The 21,943-nt window shown below is 47.8% G+C and overlaps 1 protein-coding gene across 3 annotated transcripts in view; it reads left to right on the top strand.

The window, feature by feature from the left end:
* The window catches only part of CNKSR3 (CNKSR family member 3), a 106,831-nt gene that overhangs the window by 48,648 nt on the left and 36,240 nt on the right, over positions 1-21,943 (top strand). For all 3 annotated transcript variants that reach the window (XM_012932588.2, XM_055134494.1, XM_055134495.1), the window contains one exon: positions 15,481-15,644. In XM_012932588.2, coding sequence (XP_012788042.2) covers positions 15,481-15,644 — 164 coding nt within the window. The remainder of the gene's footprint in view (positions 1-15,480; positions 15,645-21,943) is intronic.

Raw genomic sequence — 21,943 nt, 5'->3', positions numbered from 1 at the left:
TGGGGTTCACCGTCACCTTCTCCCCACCCTGCCCAGCCCTGCAGTGTCGCTTTCTCGAGCCTCGTACAAAAGGGGCCAGGGATGTGGCTCAGTGGTCAGACACCAGTCTTACGAACTCGCCTGGAGGGCCTTGATGAGTGCTGGGAAGTGGCTGAGTGGACGAGCTAGAGAAGGATTGTACTTTTCTTATTGGCTTGTGGGTTCTACCCTGTGGTGCTCCAGGCTCACCGCTGGCTCTGTGCTCGGGGTGCACTCCTGGTGGTATTTTGGGACCCCGTGGGAGTGCTGGGGATGAGCTGCACACAAGACAAGCTCCTTAACCCTATTCTAGCTCTGTGCCCCTTGTGTCTTCATTTTTTAAAAAGTATATTGAGATCTTTATTCATAAAAATCTTTTTTTTTGGATTGAATCACTATGAGATACAGTTGCAAAGCTTTCATGGTTGAGTTTCAATCATACGATGATCAAACACCCATCCCTCCACCAGTGCACATTCTCCACCACCCATGTCCCCAGTATCCCTCCTGCCACCCCCACCCCACCCCAGCCCACTGTGCCTCTGTGGCAGTCAGTTTCCTTCTTTCTCTCTCCTTTGGGGCATTATGGTTTGCAAAACAGATACTGAGAGGCCATCGTGTTTGGTCCTTGGTCTACTTGCAGCACACAGCTCCCATCCCGAGCGACCCCTACAGCCACTGTTGATTTAGTGGTCCCTTCCCCATCTCAGCTGCCTTCTCCCCCTGCACCTGAGGCAGGCTGCCAACTGCAGATCGATCCTCCTGGCCCTTGTCTCTTCTGTCCTTGGCCGTCTCATGTTATTTTGTTTGTATCTTCATTTTAAGGAAAAACAGATGAATCCACCTCACCTTTACTCTCTAGTCTTCTGAGAAGCCACCCCCCTGCCCCCCACCCCGCTGCAGACTGCATGGCTGTCCGCTATCATTATTTTATCAAGCAGCTGTCTGCAAGAATTGGCTTCCTGAGTTTCACAATGTTCTCACCTGCCCGTTCTAGATGGGAAACGGGTTTGCGTCTGTGTGTGTAATGCACTTTCCCGATGGCAGCCACGACAGGAAATGACGTCTGCTCAGGTGTCATTTGTGTGCTCACATGTCCTGAGCTCGGCTCTGGGGTTGTGAGTTGAATGTTTGGCATTAGAGGGTGGAGTCCGGTTCGAGGATGGTGAAGGTCAGTGACCCGGGGGAGCCTGACTCGGTGTCACCTCGTGCAAAGCCCTTGCCTGCGTGTGCCTCACCCCCTCCTCGTCCAAGTGGGATACTCCGGGCGGCCCGTGTGGGGACAGCGGGGGAGATCATTCAGTTTGGGGAAGGTGCCGTGGCTTAAGGGACGTGGGCATGTTTGCTCTGATTCTATGGGCAACTTTTTTTTTTTTTTTGGCTTTTTGGGTCATACTTGGCGATGCACAGGGTTTATTCCTGGCTCTGCACTCAGGGATTACTCCTGGTGGTGCTCAGGGGACCATATGGGATGCTGGGAATCGAACCCGGGTCAGCTGCGTACAAGACAAATGCCCTACCCGCTGTGCTATTGCTCCAGCCCCCTGGGCAACTTTTTAATATCTTTCCTTTTCCTGATCTGAGTTTCTTCGTTGTCATTTGATAGCCCAGAAGCATTGTCTTCTTATTTTTAAATTTTTGTCATGGAAAATAAGCACTTATTCAAATAATCTTTTTTATTTTATTTTTATTTTTTATTGAGTGACTGTGAGATACACAGGTGCAAAGCTGTTCATGATCGGGTTTCAGTCATACAATGATCCCACACCCCTCCCCCCACCAGTGTCCATTTCCCACCATGAAACATTGATGCTTCTCCCTATAGCATCGGCTCAGACCCTAAGATCCTGATCTTGTTTTTATTATTAAAATTTTTTTTCATTTTATATATTTTTATTTTAATGAGTCACTGTGAGGTACAGTTACAGACTTACAAATTTTCGTGATTACGTTTCAATCAGACAGTGTTCGAGTACGCTTCCCTCCACCAGTGCCCATTCTCCACCACCAGTGTTCCCAGTGTCCCTCCTGCTTCCCCCACCCCTCCCACCCTGCCTCTGTGGCAGACACATTCCCTCTTAAACTCTGTCTTCTTTGGGGAGATCCTGATCTTCACTCACATGTTTCACGGTAAAGACCAACAGATTTTTGGTTGAAGCCCTGCCTTTGAGCCGTCTCTAGGACCCGCCTCAATATGAGGTTATATTTGTTATTATTATTATATTTTGGGTCACACCCGTCATTGTACAGGGCTTACTCCAGGCTCATGAACTCAGGAATTACTCCTGGCAGTGCTCGGGGGACCATATGGGATGCTGGGAATCGAACCCGGGTCGGCCGTGTGCAAGGCAAATGCCCTACCTGCTGTGCTATCACTCCAGCCCCATGTTATTATTATCATTATTATTTTGGTTGGGGACCACACTGGCAATGCTCAGGGCTTACTCCTGGCCCTGCACTCAGGAATAACTCCCGAAAAGCTAGTGGACCCTAGGAGGTGCCAGGCCTGACCCAAGATTAGCTGCACGCAAGGAGAGCACTCTACTCACTGTGCTGTCTCTCTGACCCCCCAACGCAGAGTTTCAGAGTCTCTGGTGGGTATTGGCTGTCAGAGAGGGCGTTTCTGTATGCAGGATTTTATCTTTCCGAGTAGCTCGGAAGGCTCTTGAGCTGTCGCATCGTCTGTTCTTGCTCGTGAGGGAAATCAGAAGCTCAGGATCAAGCTCAGCCCTGGTGGTGCCGGTTTGTTAAGCTTGACAACAACAACACTACAACAACAACACAACAACAACAACAGCAACAATAAACCCCAATAGGCAGTGTAATAGCACTTTCTGGGATTTGCTCTAAATTTCCAACCCCCCCCCCTTTTTTTGGCATTCATTTCTTCATGGACCTCCCAAGACCCCACAAGGTCCTGGGGTTTAGCCGGGGTCTGGGTGCTGCTGCGGTTTGCCTCCCCCCTGGCAGGAGCCAGGCAAGCCTGTCCTGGACCATGGGTCTCTTCATCCATAAAGCGGGATTAATAACAGCCCTCCCAGCATCCCTCCCCAGGGCCACTGCTGGGATCAATGAGACGCCCCGCGGCGGCAGCCCCCCCAGGAGGGCGGGGGCCTAATTGGAGATGCCATCCAGCTCTTTGGTCTCTGCCCTTTGAAATGACCTTGGCACTGCTGAAAGGTCAGCTGTGTGACAGTTTTTTTTCCCCTTCTGCTTTTGGGACCACGCCCAGCAGTGCTCGGGGCTTATTCCTGGCTCTGTGCTCAGGGATCACTTCCGGTAGGGCTCCAGGGACCAGAAGGGATGCCGGGGATCAAACCTGGGTTAGCCGCACCCTGGGTGAGTTAACTGCCTTCTCCCTTGTACCAGTCCCCCGGGCCTGGCAGTTTCCCCTTGGGCCGGGTGGGCCGGGGTGGTGGGTGAAGCGCTTACCCCCTGGTGATGGAACTTTGCACCAGGTGCCAGAGCTGCCCCTCTGGAGGCTGGACCTGTCGCCCTCCCTCCCGTGTGGCACACACACAGACTTCCCAGGGCCACAGTTCAGAGAACCGCTTCATTGTTTCCTCTCTTCAGCAAAGCCTGCCCGTGACAACTGGGCCGAAGTTTGACTGTGAGACTAAATCGAGTTTACAATTTTGGCAGAAGAAGCTGTGCTGGAGTGGGGGAGGTTCGGCCTTTGGGTGGGCTAGATCCTCTTCGCCCATTCCCAGGTGGCCGCCCCCTCTTTGCTTCTGCCCACTAGGCTCGAGTCTTGCAGAACTGGTGACCGTGGTTTGGTGCCCATTTGATAGCAGCCAGCCTTGGAAGTGCATCCTTTTCCTGACCACGGTCACCTCCTCTGCGTTCATTTCCACAGTTCTACTTTTGTTTTAGGATCTGAGCCCCAGCTTTGCCTTTTTTGTTTCGTACCTGCTGTGCTGGTGACGTTGTTGTGGGCTGGCACATGCGTACAAGCGGCCTCTGACCTCCAAGCCATCCTTGCATTTGTCTCCTGTCCTGAGGGCTAGTTTTCATGTCCCAGATGGGCAGGGCCAAGGGGGAAGTACCCAGGGCCGAAGGTGCAGGATGGTCATTGCTTTTTTTCCGTTGGCTTTAGCTCTTTGGGTCACACCCGGGGGTACTCAGGGGCTTCCTTCTGGCTCTGCACTTAGGGTAACTCCCAGGGGTGCTCAGGGGAGTGTATGGGATGCCGGGGGTCGAACCTGGGTTGGCTGTGTGTTAGGCAAGCACCCTACCTGCTGTGCTGTCTCTTTTGCCCCTGTCATGTGTGTGATCCTCTCTGGTCAATTGGACCAAGTATTTTTTTTTTTTTAAATTTTTAGTGATTTAGTGAACAGAATGAGTTTGTCAGGGAAGAGAAACTTCCTGTTCATATTCACTTCTCTCCTTGCTGTTGTGTCCAGTCTATTTTCGAATGGGATCTTCCCCCAGTGCAGACGGTTGTGCTGCATCTTTTTCGGGGGTGGGGTGGGTTGGATGGTGGGACCTAAAACACAAAAGCCTGTTTCTTGGCTAAGTTCCTCAGCTGCATGTTACTGACTACTTCAGGATGTTCCAGGAGGCCAGCCCCCACTGGTGTTGGGGTCAGTGGACTCCTAGACCTCAAATGCTCCTTCCATTTTTCTGGCATGGACCTGTTTGCTCTTTTTCACTTTTCTTGAAATACTAAGGCCCAGAGGTGTTAGTCTCTTGCTGACATCTTCCCAGTGACTTGGATCTCGGAGGGCAGCGGACCCCTAACTGGAGAACTGTCCCCCTTTGGAAACAGAATGCCTGCTGCCGTCTGCTTACTCTCCCATTGCTTCCTGCGAGATGTGGACACTGAGGGGTGTTCTGTCTCATTGGAGGTGTCTTCCTTGGGGTCTCTTGTCTTCTGCGTTCGGATTCTGTCTGCTGAAGAAGCGAGTGTGTCCCTCCTCCTCCTCCACGCCGGTGGCTTCCTTTCTCTAAATATTGTGCAAGAGGCTGGCTGGTTCTTAATTGGACTCCTGGGTTTCTTGCTGCTGGATCTTTGATGTGCTTGGACCTCATTCAAGCACACAGTTACTTAATCATTAATTGGAAGGCAAGAGCCACCGCTGCCTCAGCCCTGGGCTTCTCGGGGTCACAGCCGTCCGAGGGCAGAAAACCACACGGAGTCGTTCTCCGGGCCCAGATCATGCCGCGGCAGATTAATTTTTAGCTCTGGGAGGTCAGTTTCTGGGCTGGGCTTAATTCCCTCTTTCAGACGCGGCGGCTGTAAATCCGGGCTCAGACGTAATAGAGAGACGGCCCTTCAGACTGGGAGAGCGCTCCTCACTCGGCTTTCACACATCGGGTTCAGCAGGGTGACCCTTTCCTCCGACAAGATGGGACCATCGAGGCCTAGCGGGCTGGTGATTGCGAAACTCAGAGCTCCAAGTGTCCTCCTGGGAGTCTGTCATTCTACACAGGAGTTGCTCAGGCAGCAGCAGGAAGTGGGCCAGCACTTGGCAGGAACCGGGACTCGAACCACAATAAGATATCAGAAGAGACTGGGGAGAAAGAACAGTGGTTAGCGCTCATGCCTTGCAGACACCCAGCCTGGTTCCATGCCTCCACCAGGTAGTCCCCTGGGCTTTGCCAGCTGCGGAGCTGGAGGTGCACGTGCCACAGGGGTAGGCTGGGTCATCGACAGACACCCCAGGGCCCACACAGCACGGCATCCCTCGGCCTTGGCATTGAACTCTGGGTGCAGTTGGCTTAGGATCATTTGTGACATGTTCCCCCCTTCCCAACACGTGGGAGCTCTGCACTTCCCCCCAAAAAGCAGGCTCCCTTCATTACAGAGCAGATGGGTGGGGCTGGGGAGACAGTGCCCCGTGTCTTGGGTTTCCTCCCCAAGCGTCCCTATGTCTTCAGCGCCTTGCCAAGATGATCCAGGAGGCGGGACAGGAGCCATAGTACAGCGGGGAGGGCACTTGCCTTGCATGCCGCCGACATGTTTCATTCCGAGGCTTCCCATATCGTCCCCTGTGCACCACTGGGGCAGTTCCTGAGTGCGGAGTCAGGAGTAACTCCTGAGCATTGCTGGATGTGGCCTCATCAAATAAAGAATATCCAGGTTGGTCCCCTGGGCCCTGAGCACCTCTGAGGGGGGAAGAAACAAAGGTAGATGCTCAGAGGCGTGGGGTGGAGGTGATACCATAAAGGGCCACTTCGGCAGTGATAGATATCTAGAATGCTAGAACGCCAGAATTCTATGGAATGCTAGAATTCTGTAGAATGCTAGAAGGTTATGTTAACATGACTAGGAAGCACTGTAGCACTGTCATCCCGTTGCTCATGGATTTGCTCGAGTGGGCACCAGTAACGTCTCCATTGTGAGACTTGTTGTTGCTGTTTTTGGCATATTGAATATGTCACGGGTAGCTTGCCAGGCTCTGCCATATGGGCAGGATACTCTCGGTAGCTTGCCGGGCTCTCTGAGAGGGGCAGAGGAATCGAACCTAGGTCAGCCGTGTGCAAGGCAAACGCCCTACCCGCTGTGCTATCACTCCAGCCCCAACATGAATTTTGACAAATACCTAACATGACTAGGTATTTGTCAAAATTCGCGCCTTTCTGCATTGAAAAGAGGTGGGTGTTAGTGTACATAAGTCATGCCTCATAAGAACAAACCCAAAGGAAATAAACGGGAAAAAACGTTTTGAAGGAACTCCTAGAATATCGTCTGGACTTTTGTGGGAAGAGGGTGGGTGAACAATTTCTCTGCTCCTAAATGTAATGATACGCTATAAAGTGATTCCTCCACAAATTACAAATCAGATTCACTTCCTTTCGGGACCAGTGCTAGTTACACCTAGAGTTGGCAGACTTGCTCTGCAGAGGACCAGGTACTGACCCTGTTCATCCTGGTGGCCAGAAAGCAGCCTGAGAGACAAGATGTGCTCTAAGTTTGTTTCATTTCCTGTAAAGCTTCACACATAGAAGGCTGGAGAGCTAGCATAGTGGGCATAGTGTTCGCCTTGCGTGAAGCTGGCCCAGGTTTCGTGTCTTCAGCACCATATTTGGTTCTCTGAGCTTCTCCAAGAGTGAACTCAGGCCGGCTACGTCCAGGGCAAGTGTCTTACCAACTGTCCTTTCACTCCTGCTCCTGATCGCCCCATTCCCAAGGGGCAACATGTTACCATTTTAGTTTGTGCTGTATTATCTTCGCTGCAGTTCATGTTGCTTTTCACGCTAGTTCTTGTTCTCTTGAGACCTGGGGGGGCAGTTGGTGAATTCTGTGGCTGTTTTCTCCCCTGGAGTAGCGGGAGGGTGCCCTGACAGGAGAAAAAGAGGATGGGATTTTGAGGAGATCGGTCTGTCCGTGTCAGAGGGAGGCACTTCCTTCCATCCCCTCAGCGTAAGCGAAGGTGGGTTTTGACTGTTGTCTCAGGCTGCCCCGAGATGTAGTCCCTGAGGATCTCTCTGTCTCCCCTTGCCCACAGACGCTGCATAAAATCAGATTTTTTAATTTAAAGTATTTATTTGGGGGCCACACCTGGTGGTGCTCACGAGGGGCCTCTCCTGGCCCTGTTTTTTGGGGACCATCTGTGGTGCGGTGGATGGAATCTGAGTTGACCACGTGCCAGACCACAGTACTTAGCCTCTGTGCTATCTCTTAGTCCTGGATGCAGTTTCCACTCAGTTGGAGAGGTCAGTCAGTCAAGGGTCTGTCCAACCAGGACAGATTTCCTGGACGGCCGAAGAATTTCTCAGTCCTTCAGAAGGATACGGCTACAGCTCATCAGTACTCTCTGGCTTCAAGTTGTGGTGTCGTTGGCTAATTCAGATTGCTGAGCAAACCAGTTTCATCAGCGAGGTTTGAAAGGTGGGCCCGCAGACCTCAGCCAAGCCAGCTGACAGGGAAGCTTGCTGAGGAGACCTGCTTGGGTGACTTGTTTCACTGACGAGCAATTGGGGTCCTTTTGTGACCTGAATCTTGGTGGGCTCAGAAGCCCACTTTCCACCCTGTGTTTTTTTGTTTGCTTTTTTGGTGTACATTTTTTTTTCTGGTGTACATTTCTTTTATTTTTCCTTCCCTTTAAAATTTTTTTTTATTTTATAAAGTAGTTCACAGCATTTGATCACATTTAATATTCAAACACCAATCCCACCATCATTGCACCTTCCCACCACCGTATTTTCGGTATTTCCATCTGGACCCCAGTCCCTGCCCCAAAGCAGAACTGAACTAATACAATAGTTTGCAACTAATAATTTAATACAACTAATACAACACAATACTCCTTCCCTCTAAGGTTGGTTGCCTCCTACTTTGAATCCCATCCCATGTGGTGCGGAGTATGGGTAGGGTGTGTTTCATGGAGTGTTGTGCGACTGCGAATGTGGCCGAGTGGTCCAGGAGAAGGTTCACTCATGGATGAGGCTCGGTCCAAGCTTGTGGAGAGCGGCCATGAGCAGGGCGGCAGTTGGGTTCTGGAGGCTTTCGGCTCCCCGAGTGATTTTTGTTATACAGACGCCAGAACACAGCGAGCTTCCATTTCAAGTTGATTTTCAGCAAGGTGTCATGTTTGGAAGAAGTTATAATCTGTTGGATCTGGAGCGTCAGAGGGTTGAGGAGGCTTCGGAGCTTGGATGACAGGTCTTGGCTGTTGGAGGCTTGAACAAGTGCTGGGGATTCTGGGAATATTACAGTTAACTCCAAGTGCACCAGCCAAAGCCTGGCCTGTGGTCCTCTGGTTCAGATAAATAATCAGAGAATGACTTCTTCCTCAGCCCTTATCTTTCTCGTGGTGGTCTGTCAAGAGGAGATGCTTTGTCTAATCCGTAAATCTGGGCTAATTAGAATTAAATTGGATTTGAGTGATCTGTCATTGATTTTTTTTTAATAGTCCAAGAATGCTGCCAACTCAAATCACGGTTTGCACTGTCTGTGATTTGTGGCCCTTAAAAGTCCTGAATGAGATGTGACTCTACATGCTCCAGCTAAACCCATTCCTGAGTCAAAACACTTCCTAAAAAAAAAACACAAAAGAAAACAAAACCCTTCGGCTAAAACATGCCTTTGTGATCAAAAGGACTCCGTGTGTAATGCTGTCGATTAGAGCACTCTGGATTAGAGCTTTGCCAGCTTGAGCTGATAGGCAGAGCTTTGTGAATTTTCTGTTCTATTCTGAGGCCTCTGTTCTCACCTGCCAGAAGAGGGGGGGAGCCTGTCCAAAGGTTTTTAACCCCTGGTTCATCAGTCTATTCTAATTCATAATCTAACTTTAGTTTTGCAAAAGCAAACAAGGGCTAGCTCTAAATTCTTGCACTGGAGCCTTTGCTCTAACTTGTTACCACACACACACACACACACACACACACACGTATATGTATATGTATGTAAACAGACACACACATATGATCTTTTCCTCACTTTGGAGAAATGAAATGGTAAGAATAAACTCAATAAACAAAGTTTGGTTAAGTGTTGGAGTTTTCTTTGGGGGCTTTATTTTGTATTTCTCATCATGTAGTAATGGCCTCATTCAATCTCAAAACATAGAAAGTGATAGCCAATATGTAGAACTGATACCCATAATCAGGAGTTAGCTTTGTTTCCTGGCTTGCATGGAAAAATAAAATCAGGTGATTCAGGCAGTGGTGTGATGTCAACATCTCTGTGAAGTCCTTTGTCTTCATGTATTTATTTCTCTCGCAAATGTGGAACTCTGGCACTGTGCTGGGAATGAAATAGGCGTCAGCTTGCATGGCATTTACATTTGATGTAAATCACCGTATTTGGGTGGAGCAGTGAGGATGGGAAACTTCCAGCTGGCAGAACTCTTCCTGGGGGCCCGTATTCCAGGAGCATCTTCACATTGTGTTTTCTTCCCAGTGCCTCCATTCCAGGGGGCGACCTAAGATGGGGCTGTTTCTGTGTCTCTCTTGCAACTTTTATTCTAAATATGGAGAACCCGATATGAATACATCTCACTTAAAATTTTTTTAATGAATTTTGTAGAATAAGAAATAGATGATGGTCCATTATATTCTAAGTTATTGAGTTTTCATTGCAGGCCAGTGAGGAGTAGAAGTACCGGTGATGATGGTGGACATGATGGCGTTCGTGGTGGTGGTAGTGGTGATGGTAATAAGTCGAGGTGGTTCGTGTGATCGTGGCAGTACCAGCGGTGGTGGTGAACGTGGTCGTGATAGTCATGCTGATGGTCGTAGTGGATGTGTGTGAATGTGGTGATGGGAGTCGTAGGGGTGGTGATAAACGTGATCATGGTGGTAGTCGTGGTAGGTGGTGAATGAGGTCGTGGTAACAGTAGCACTGGTGAATGTCCTCGTGGTAATTGTGGTGGTGAATGTGGCGATGACAGTAGCAGTGGTGGTAGAAGGGTGGTGAATGTGGCGGTGGTGGTGGTTGTAGTGGTAGTAGTAGGTGGTGGATGTGTTAGTGGTAGTAGCAGTGGCCATTGCAGTAATGTTCTGTCTTTTACAGCGAGGAGCTGAGTGTCCTGCTTTTGCTCCCAGCTCTCACCATGTGGGATTTCACGGGTCTCAAGCTCTGACTAGTTCTCATCTGGAGTGAGAGATGCTTTCTTCCTTCCTCCTTCCTGCCTTGCATGGAATCTCTTTGAAGGAATATCGTTTTTTGTTTTTTTTTTTTTCTTTTTGGGTCATACCCAGCAATGCTCCTGGGTTATTCCTGGCTCTGCACTCAGGAATTACCCGTGGCGGTGCTCGAGGGACCGTATGGGATGCTGGGAACCAAACCCGAGTCGGTTGCGTGCAGGGCAAATGCCCTACCTGCTGTGCTATCGCTCCAGCCCCCAGGAATATCTTTGAAAGATTTGTGGCCAGACTGGGACCCAGTGGAGGAGGGCTGAATTGTGCCCCTTCCGGAAGCTTTCAGTCTCTGGTGCTGCTCTGTCTTTGCCTCCATGATTCTTTCCCATGGAATTATGTGTTTAATTTAATTTGTGTCAGTGGGCTATGCCTAATCTAATTTTATTTAATTCTGTCTTTCCCACTGTCCAGTTGGGCTTTCTATAAGTTCCCTGAGGCAAGGACGTGGTGAATGGCTACGGTGGACAAATAGGTTTTGTGTAGCATTTATGGCAAGTTCCCAAACCAGTTTGCTTGAAATTGGGGATTTTTCTTTTCCTTTTTAGTATGGTGTGAGAGTTTAAGGTGGCTGTTGATGTTTACTTGTATCCCGAACACTATGATAATGAAACGATAGGCCATGTTGTATTCGAATAATAAAACTTGAGGACATTGCTGTTTATTTAGTTTCTTGGGCCACTCTCGGCCATGCTCAGGGCTTACTGCTGGCTCTGCATTTAGGGATCTCTCCAGGCAGGCTCAGGGAGCACTGTGGGGTGCCGGGGATCGAACCTGGGTTGGCTCGTACCTGCTGTACTCTCGCTGAGGCCCAAGGACATTGCTGTTTGAAAACAAGCATTTCGAGTGTCTGGAGTCCCTGAGTGGAGAGGGTGAGGCCACTCTGGGTCGTGCTCTTTGGTGGGTAGCGACTTGATCATTTCCCTGTATCTCAGGATCTCTGCATGATTGGAGGTTAGCGCTTTCTCGGGATCCTCAAGGGGGGGCTGGTCCCATTTCTGGGGAAGGTTCTGTGCCTTCAGAGTCTCACTCCCCGATCACTTGTGACCACCATCCTCCCTGGCGCTCTCACCATGTCTCCCTCCTCTTCCTTCTCCCGGCGGCCACGATAGTTGTGACATTCTGGAGCAGCTCCTGAACCTGTTTGTTCAGCAGCACGTCCCCCAGCTAAGGAGAAGAGAAATCTGGCCTCATCTCAGTGTCTACTTTTTGTCCAGGGAGGATGAAGGCTAATGAGACCCTATTGTACATAGTTAATTATAACTTTTATTTTTGTAGAGCTTTGTTAAAAAAAATTATTGTGGAGGTGGTAACACACACACACACACACACACACACACACACACACACACATAGATGAATAAAGCCAAAGTCCTGAAATTCTGCATTGTGAGTTAATGAGAAGTTGATCAAGAAACTTATTTTTCGAAAATGATATGTATATCTTTCTCTTTTAGAATGTATAGAAATTAAAAATAGTATGAATAATTGTATGCTAATACATTTCAAGGTTAACATGAAGTAGATAAATCTTGTCGGTGTACAATTTAGTAATAGTGAGGAGAGAAGAGTTTAAAAAAAAACTTAAGGGAAAATAACTGTAGGCCTGTAAAGGTATAAAGTGTATTTTAATCCTAAAAGGAGGAACATTGCCTTTATGTTAGAACCTATTATAGATAGTGCTTAAGCCTCTGCATTAATAAGTAATGGCTTACAATAAACAATCTCTATAGATGGAGCAAAATCACCTGAATAAACATAGCACATTCAATAGAAATGAAATATTAACTCATTATTGGAAAAGTATAAAATCCCTTAGCAAGCTAGAACTAAACAGGCTTTTCTTAATTTAGTAATTTATTTTATTTTAAATTATTATTTAAATAACTTATTTTAAATACTTATTTTAAATTGTAAATTATTTTAGAAATTAATTTTATTAATTTCTTAATTTAGGCAATCAAGAGTGTCATAGTCTTTAATTTTAGTGAACTCCTTTTTTTGCGTGTGTGTGTTTGGGACACATCCAGTGATGCTCAGGGGTTACTCCTGGCTCTACATTCAGGGATCACTCCTGGCAGTGCTCAGGAGACTATTGGGACACAGGGGCTTGACCCCAGAGTGACCCTGTGCATGGCAGATATCCCCCTTGTGCTATCATTGTTCAGGCCTGTGGACTCTTCTGTTTGGGCCATGAAAATGAAGTATCTGCTTTTTGCCTGAAATTTAGCAATGAGTTTGCCTGGTAGCGTCAACCTGAGCTTCAGTCCTGCTGAGTCCAGCTCCTTATTTGGGGTTCAGGTCAACTGGGTGGGTTTCTCGGTGGGCCCCTCTTTCTGACATGGCCTTCTTTTCCCTCTCTTCTCAGCTTCCTTCCTCTGTGTGTCTTCTTAGAAGGACACAGGCCTGTGGCATTAGGGTTCGTGCCTATGACCTCAACATTTTAATCTAATCACCCCTTGAGTGTTGTAATCTCCAAATACAGTCACATGCTGAGTTCCTGGGGTTGATGACTTCCACAAAGGAATCTTGGCGACATACAGTTCCGCCATCACAAGGTTTAATTACGTAGAGTAGCTATCCTCAACTTTCATGGCAGATTAAAGCAAAGATAACCCCCGTGCAAGCTTCAAAATAGGAAAGGGAAGAGGGTTCCGGAAGGAAAGAAAAGGCCGGGCTTGGATGGGGATTTGGCTTAGAAATGGTTAAGTGATTTAGGCTAAAGATCCCCATGATTACTCTTGCTTGCACCCTCCTGGTTCTGTGAACTCAGTATGATTTGAGATGACTTCTAACTATTTCCAAACTTCTATTTTCCCAACTCCTGTGGAACAGGGCTTCTGTCCAGCAGATCTTGTTTGGGTTTGTGCTCTTCTCTATCTTACTGAAGAAAATGGGCCAGAGAGGTAGAACAGGGGTTAAGGCGCTTGTCTTGTATGTGGTTGTCCTCAGTTTTATCTCCGGGATCACATGTGGTGTGTCGAGCGTCACCAGGAGTGATACCCGAGCACAGAGCCAGGAGTACGTCCTGAGCATCACTGGATGTGGCCCAGAAACAGAGCAAACAAAATAGAAACTTTCCTTGGCCCCCTCACTCGCTTTGTTGGGGACAGCTGGTGTGTCTTCCGTGAGCTTAATTTCTCCATCCATTACATGCACCTGGAGTTGTGACTTGATGTTCCTATTGGACTCTTGTCACATGTCACGCTGCGGGCTGCAGATGGCGTCTCTGTGGGTGGCCGGTACTGAGACGCTGTCCCTACAGCCCAGGTGATGTCAATACTGTGGACTTGTGTGACCTCCCCCGCTTGCCCCACTCACCTGCACACGGGCCCCTTGTGGCTCTCAAAGTGGAGTTGGGCCATCAGGGCCCTAATCCAGCTCCGTGTGACGGAGCTTCTCTGCCAGACATGTCACTTTGGGGCAGTGTTGCTTCTAGTTGGCGATCGTGGTAATTTTTTTTTTTTCTTACTGCTTCTCCATAGTATTTGAGAGTTCCAGATAAGCCTCGGGATGCTGTTTTCCTTCAGACGACTTTTCAGGAGAGAACCAGGGGGGAATTTGTCTGCTGAGATGTTGCTTAACCCAGAATGTCACACATAAGAACCACAGAATTTATTATTGATAAAAGAATGGAGTGCTCTTGGGCCATTTTTTCTCATCCTGAGTGCCCACAAAAGAGAGAGAGAGAGAGAGAGAGAGAGAGAGAGAGAGAGAGAGAGAGAGAGAGAGAGAGAGAGAGAGAGAGGAGGAAGGGGGGAGGGGAAGAGAGAGAAGGGAGAGGGAGATAGAATCTCAGTGTTAGGAACTGGACTTACCTTTTACATACTTCATTTTAGTTAAATGAAATTTTCATTGTGGTGGGACTGAAGTGATATCAGTGAACTCTTTTAAAGTATTAACTTGGTTTTTTATTGTGAGGCTTAAGTAGATCTATTGATTGAGGGTAAGCTTTTAATATCATAAAGCCATCAAGTCAAGTTGACCAGCGACTTCTCTGCCAGGAATAAAGATGTCAAAGCTTTATTTAGCTTACTTCATTGAATCACAATACCAGAACGCCAGGATTCAATATTGCTGACAGTGATATTGGACCTGGAAACATTTCCGTCAATTCAACATAACCTGTGTGATATCCCCGTTCTCTGGTACTACTGCTGGTGCCTTCATTGTTTCCAATATTCATCAGAACTTTTCATTTGACTCAGGAGCTCAACATAAGCACGATTAAGTTAAAAAAATGAGAGTCAGCTCAATTTTAGTGACAAATCCTCGGGGAGGTCCAAGGGTCTGAAGGATATTATCTGAATATTTATTGTCAGCAAACAGATCAAATAAATGACCACCTGCATCCCTAAGGTGTGACTGTGTGCCTTCCAGCTGGAAAGGAAGGTGTAGCCTGTTACCTTTGTTCGTATATCAAGAATCAGGGAAGATTTCCATTGGTTCTGTTGGAGTTATGCAGGTAACTGGTCAGTGGATAGACTATCCTACTCTCCTGGTCAACCTTGGTGGCATCTTTATTGGCAAACACACCTGGCTTACTAGGATAAGGAGAAGGATGGCATCTCACAGGAAGTGATGCTTAGTGAACAAACCTCTGTTGGGATGGACAACTCACATTTCAAGTCCTTTTGGACTGGGGGTCAGAGTAAAGAAGTGAAAGAGAGCAGGAAGGTCACTATCATACAACAGGGCTGGTCCAGGAGGAGTCATTAATTGTAAACTTAAGATCTGAGATGCTAAGACGAGGCCATCCCTGAAAGGTATCCATCAGCTGGGATACTCATGAAACAGACAAATCGATGTACTTGGGAACTGTGTTTTTGAGTGAAGGTGACGCAGTGACAATCGTGGACCTTTGTGCTTTCTTGGTAGGGTTGGATGATTGCCTGCAGCAGTATGTCCACAAGTTTGAACGCGAGAAGATCAATGGCGAGCAGCTGCTACAGATTTCCCATCAGGACCTGGAGGAGCTGGGCGTCACCCGCATCGGACACCAGGAGCTTGTGCTGGAGGCTGTCGACCTTCTCTGTGCACTGGTTAGTTCAGGAAAAGGGCATATTTATTGGGAGCCCTGTTCTCTAAAGTCCTGGCTTGGGGTTTACCTTATCTTCATTTCCTTCATGAGGCCCTAGAGGGAAGGCTGAACTCAAGATAAGCTGAGAAGGGAAGAAAAAAAGTCACCAACTAAGAGTTATCAAAGTACGGCCTGGGCATTAAATCTGCCCACTGTCTAGTTTTGTAAATAAAGTTTTATTGGCGCGTGGGCCGTGCATGCTTGTTCTTGTTAGCCTCTGAGGCTGCCCTTAGGCTATAGCGATGGAGCTGAAAACTTGTGTCAATTGGAATCCTCAAAAGAGCCGATATTTACTATCTTACTGTTTACACAGCTTGCCTTTCCTAGAAGGAATATATATATATATATATATGTATATAATATATATATATATACACACACACACATATATATTATTTTCTTTCTTACTATGAAGAATGAAAAGACAGTTGTGAAAGAAAATGCCGTCTTCGAAACGGACATATGAGAAGTGGGTTCTGACTTACGAATCTGCTCTTGTTAACTATTAGCAGAGCATTTGGGCTTCACAGTGAAATGGGAATAACTGATGTTCACGCTGACATAGTCCAGCTGTGAAACGTGAGCTGGGAAAGAATGTGAGCTTAGATCCTTCTTGCAGGTGATCGAGCTTTGGCTTGCATGGGAGTTAAATCCTGCCTCTTGCCCAGCGCGTGTGATGGCATGGGTAGCACCTGTTGGCGGGGAGGGCGCTCCACCAGCTGCCTGGGGCACTTGACAAACTACTGGTGGGCAGAGGGTGGGTGCCAGGTCATTCATCCCAGTGCTATGCAGAGGATGCATGCAGTTAACTGTCAGGGTTTGGATCAACTCCCCAGCATTCACGCTGGGTTAGTAATGCTGGGAAGCCGGGCCAGAGGGTATATACAGTTACAGCAGGGAGAATGGTGGGAAAGAATGTGTTCCTGCTCATTTTGCCATTACGGGGCGGCCTTTGGTTGATTATATAACACTTGCCGCATTGTGCGTATCCTTAAAACGGACAGAGCCTGTCTTCCGCTCGGAGAGGTGCTGCTCTTGTTTGGGCAAGTGACAGTGAACTTCCTGGTGGTTGATGAATGAGCTGCCATCCGGGAGACGCTGGGGCTGAGAGGCGGGCTCTCGGTGTTTGGGTGCAGGCAGGAATGTCCAGGCCTCTCTCCTGCAGGGTCTGGCGGCGACACTTCCCTGATGTGCCCATGTCCCAACACACACACATTGGTTCTGTCCCGGATTGCCCCGTGTGTTGGAGTTTGCTCTGATTCTGCTTTCTGAGACCCCCTCTGCTTAGTTTTGGATTTTCCTGTTTCTGTTTGACATGCCTCACTTTTCTGTGCTCCTTCGGAGGTCAGGTAAACTGTTTAGAAATCAGCAGTCTGAGTGAGGGATGGGGAGGAGAGGTCCAGCTGCCTCTCTTTGCACCCCCCGTCCCTCCTGCAGTACTTGACTGCAGTGAACAAAGCTGGACCACTGCCAGAACCCACGGCTGGGTTTTATCTCCTACAATTTCCTTCTAATTTCCTTGGTAGACAGATTCTGACCCCAGACTCCTTTTGCATTTGCTCTGTGCTGGTGAATGCTCTTTCCAGGGTCATGTGAATGCACTATCCAGGGTCATGTGAATGCACTTTCCAGGGTCATGTGAATGCACTTTCCGGGGTCACGGGTTGCCTAGCAGACGCAGGTGCCATTTCTGGGCTGGGAAGGGCATTCAAGACTTTTATAAAGTATCTTTAGTTTTGGTGGAATTTCCCTTTTAAATAGTCTTGCCACACCTTTATTAATGACATAATCTATTCATTGATACCAGTGAGATCTTTTTTTGTTTATCAATAGGCAACAGATTTTTGCCTTGAATGACCCAAGGGCAGTTAAAAGCTATTTGCATTTGGCCTTGGTGTTATAAAAGACCTTTTAATGTAAACTTCAGGTTTTGTTGGACGTTTATTTTATGGTCAGCAGGAAGAGTACAGAATTTGAAGGCAGGAGGAGGAAGAGAAGAAAAACCATGAATAAGTTTCTCAAAGAACATGGGCAAGTAGAATGGATAGGAACCGAAAATTGGGAAAAGTGGTTGGCCATGATCCCCAGAACATGGATAGATGAGCCACATATCATGGATCCAGGCTGAGAGAGACACTTCCTCTGTGAACACTTGAACGTGGCCATTTGGGTGGCTGAAAAGGACTTGTGTTCTAAAGAATCAATATTATATCCATAACCATGCCACTCTGTGCCAGGCTGTTTTCACTCAGGGCGCCCCAGAGCGAGGTGGGTGAGAGCCCTCCCTGCCCCAAGGGACCCAGCCCTGGCAGCCGACCTCCACTACCCAACCGCCACCACGCTCTAGGCTGCTTTCCACAGGCTCAGGGCGAGCCTCACGCATGAGTGAACATGTTCCTCACATCATCATAAAGGGACGTGTGTGTGTGTGTGTGCGCGCGCACGCACGCGCGCCTCTCAGAGAGCCCAGCAAACTACCAAGAGTATCCTGCCTGCATGGAAGAGCCTGGCAAGCTCCCTATGGTGTATTCAATATGTCAGATACAGTAACAATAACAGGTCTCTTCCCCTGATCCTGAAAAGAGCCTCCAATCATTGGGAAAGACACGTTAAGGAGAGGCTGCTAAAATCTCAGGGCTGGGACGAATGGAGACGTTACTGGCGCCCACTCAAGTAAATCGATGAACAACGGGATGACAGTGATACAATGATTATATCTGAGAATATGAACCTCATTTTTGGGGGGTCATAGTGGTGTGCTCACAGTTTTAGTTTTTAGGGGTCAGTCCTGGTGGAGCATGGGGGACCACCTGAACTTCCAGGGATCAGACCTGGGGCAGCCACTGGCAAGGCCTTCAGTGGCCATAGTATCACTCCAACCCCATGAGCCCTAATTTTCCTCCCTCTAATGAAAAGAGCTGCTAGCCATGTGTGGTTATTTCAAGTAGGAAATCGGGCTCGGTTTATTGCATACGGCTAGTGGCTGCTGGCCACCCTAGTTGGGTAGTATGGACAGAGAACTCAGATTGCAGGGTTATATGGACTCACAGTGGTTTGGTTTGACTGAGAGCACCCACGGATAGTTAGAAACCATTTCATTCGCCCAGGCAAACAGGGCCTCATTTCATTTCAGAGCAGAAACAGCCTGAGAGAGTGTGCCACATTGAATATGTTCATATGTTTAGTGAGACCACCGCACTCAAGTGCTTGTGAGGGCCCTCTGCCCAGACATAATTTGTGCTTCATCAGGTACCATCTATGGTGACTCTTTAACAAGTGGCATCCTTTCACTGGAGGTGGGTGGGGAAGATCATGTAGGAAGAGGAGTCTTGGCTAGAAGTTGATCTTTTCCTTGATCTTTTTTGGTTTGGTTTGGTTTTGGGGCCATGCCTGGTGACGCTCAGGCCTTACTCCTGCCTCTGCACTCAGGGATCACTCCTGGTGTGTTTGAGGGACCCTCTGGGCTGCTGGGCACTGAACCTGGCTTGGCCATGTGCAAGGCAAATGCCTTATCTGCTGGACTACCTCTCTGGCCCCGATTTTTTTTTAAATATATTAAATGCCTTTCAGGAAAACTGATGGATCACCAAGAGGTTGTAGCTGAATGAATCCCAGTCAGTAGGATGGCTTTGATTGGTTGTCCTGGACACTCCTTGGTCATGCATGTTGAATGAGGAACAGAGCTATAGAAATGAGAGAAGTAGAGAACAAGCTGTGTGTGATTTGTTTCTAATGAAACCATGTGTAATTTAAGGCAGTGGTCTTCAACCACTGGCCCGAAGACAGGTGTTGGTGCACAGATTGGGAAAGCTTGGAAATCACGTGAGGTTGTAACCCCCAGTCAGTCCATGAACCCATTTTCATGACAGGTACCTCAATCATGAAAAAGCTGAAGAATGCTAGTCTAAGATAGCAGAGTAAGAATCGTCTTTTCCTCTCTCATGTCTCTGTGTCTTTTTTTTTTTTTGGTACTTGTGTTGATTGTTGGAAACTCAACTTTAACTTCTCAGCTTGTATCTTGCAGATACTTTATCTTAAAAGAATTTCTCAGAGACACATTTTAGGGCAAAGGCTAGTGAAAATAATCAAATCTTGCCTAGAAATTACTCATTTTCTGTCTTTCCTGGGAGGCACTTAAGTCAATAACCCTTCCCTGATTATGTTTCTGCAGGGGAGGCTCTTTGGAGCTAATATAATCAGCTTCTTGTCCTTTCCTTACTGTGGAGAGGAGTGAAGGGAAAAGCATTTTCCTTGCTAACTTTGTTCATTCTTTCCTCCTCTTAAGAATTATGCTCGGTTGTAGCTCACCCGCCCAGTCCTTCCAGTTTTGTGATTTGTTTTTGAGGGGGGAAAAATGAAGAAGCAGAGCAAATTGAGTGGTGATGGAAACAAATTAAACCACAGGCACCTTCCCCACTTATTTCAAGACTGGAAGGTCTAGGGTTGTAAACAATCGAGGTTTGAAACATCTTGCAACCCTAACATGCATTTAATCTTCTTTGAGTTCCAGAAGTGAATGCTGTACGCCATAATAAAGTTCGGGGTGATTTATGGCGGAATCCACTGTGGAGAGCTGGCTCGCCTGGGTTGAGTTCACGATTGTTAATGGAAGTTGGCAGACTGGATAATTGACTGAATGAGGGCACATTTCTCTTTAATCACAGTCCCCAATTCTTCCAAACAAGTGGTGTCACATGACTCTTGATCGATTTATTGGGAGGGTCTTTAATTCTCTAAACTAAAAAAGCTGGGCTGAAAATCTAGCTCTTTATTTTGTCTTCTCAACTGAAGGAAATGTCCTATCTTAGCTTCCAGCAAATAATAAAAAAAAAATCTAAAGAATTCAAGGCATATACTTGTTAATCCAAGCTGCTCATTTTTATCATGATTATTTTATTATTAAACTTGTGCAAGGCAGATTTTAGGTAATGGAGCTGGGGAGGGTTTTATAAAATATTTGTGCTGAACTCCTGGAGCCTGCAAGTTGTTAAAAAGTTATTTTACAAAGGAGCTGCATAAATTGAAGGTTCGCATAAAACCCAGTTGAAGCCAGCATTGTTTCCATTAGTGTTAAGTCTTTCCTTATTGTTGCTTTTACCGTCCATCTTGCTAAAAGTATAAAACTCCCACCGACTTGCGGCTGGCTGTTAAGCTGTAAAGACGTTTAAATATATGTACATTGTGTCTATGTCTTTATAGCTGTTTTTGTGGTCTGGCAGGAGCACCAGAGGCTAGAGCTGGGGCTTGGGGGTGGTGGGGGACTCAGAGAGAACAAAACTTCCCTCTGAGGAAGCCGGCCAGGGGAAGAGCCAGTCTGGTACTTGCGAGGGCGCAGCAGGTCAGGATGGACGCGGGCCAGTGGCCAGGCTGGTGAGTTGTGCTAGCGTCAGTGGTCAGCGCTGGTGCCATCTGTTCTGTCTTCTTAGCATGTTTCTGTTTTTAATTAGTTAAATCTCTTTTGTATGGCGGCACCGTGAGATACACAGTTACAAAGCTGTTCTTGATCTGGTTTCAGTCATCCCGGGATCCAACACCCCTCCCCACCCTTGTCCATTTCCCACCACCAACAAGCCCAGGTTCCCTCCCGCCACCCCCCTCCCCTGTCTGCCCCTATGGCTCTATGGCAGGCACTTTCCTCCTCTCTCTGTCTCTCTATCTCTTTCTCTCTCTGTCTCTCTATCTCTGTCTCTCTCTGTCTCTGTCTCTGTCTCTCTCTCCTTAGCACTTTTCCCTTTCTCAGGCTGTTGTTAGTGAAGGGGTGGGGGCTGGGGGGTATACCACATCAGAAGCCTCTCCCACTCCGAGGATGTCTTGATTCTTGTCTGATTGTCCTCTGTCAACTGAGGAGGTGTCGTTTCTGCCTGCACAGACTGTTTCCAGGAGCTGTTGGCAGAGAGCTGTTGTCAGTGCCGCCATTCCTGAGTTTTCAGTGGTGTGTATTCTCACCGTGTGCTGACATGGGAAAATACACCTCCTCTCCCAGTATCTTCATGTTGAAAAATAGTAATACATTGACTTGGAGTGTGTACATGCAACTGAATATACAAACGCCTCCAGTCCTTCCCCAAAACACTTGCATGTTGTTTCCTGAGATTGGTTATTTTGTTTTGTTTCGCTGTACCTGACTTGGTTTTTGGGGCTCACTCCCTGTGGGGGTTGCAGAACATGGGGTACGGGGGATGGAGCCTGGTGCTCCGGCCTGCAAAACCTGCACTCCAGCCCTTGGAGCATTTCCCCTGGCCCCAAGATTTGCTGTTTATC

The sequence above is a fragment of the Sorex araneus genome, chromosome 4 (assembly GCF_027595985.1).
Source record: "Sorex araneus isolate mSorAra2 chromosome 4, mSorAra2.pri, whole genome shotgun sequence".
Classification (NCBI taxonomy): domain Eukaryota; kingdom Metazoa; phylum Chordata; class Mammalia; order Eulipotyphla; family Soricidae; genus Sorex; species Sorex araneus.
This window is presented reverse-complemented; position numbering and strand designations above follow the sequence as displayed.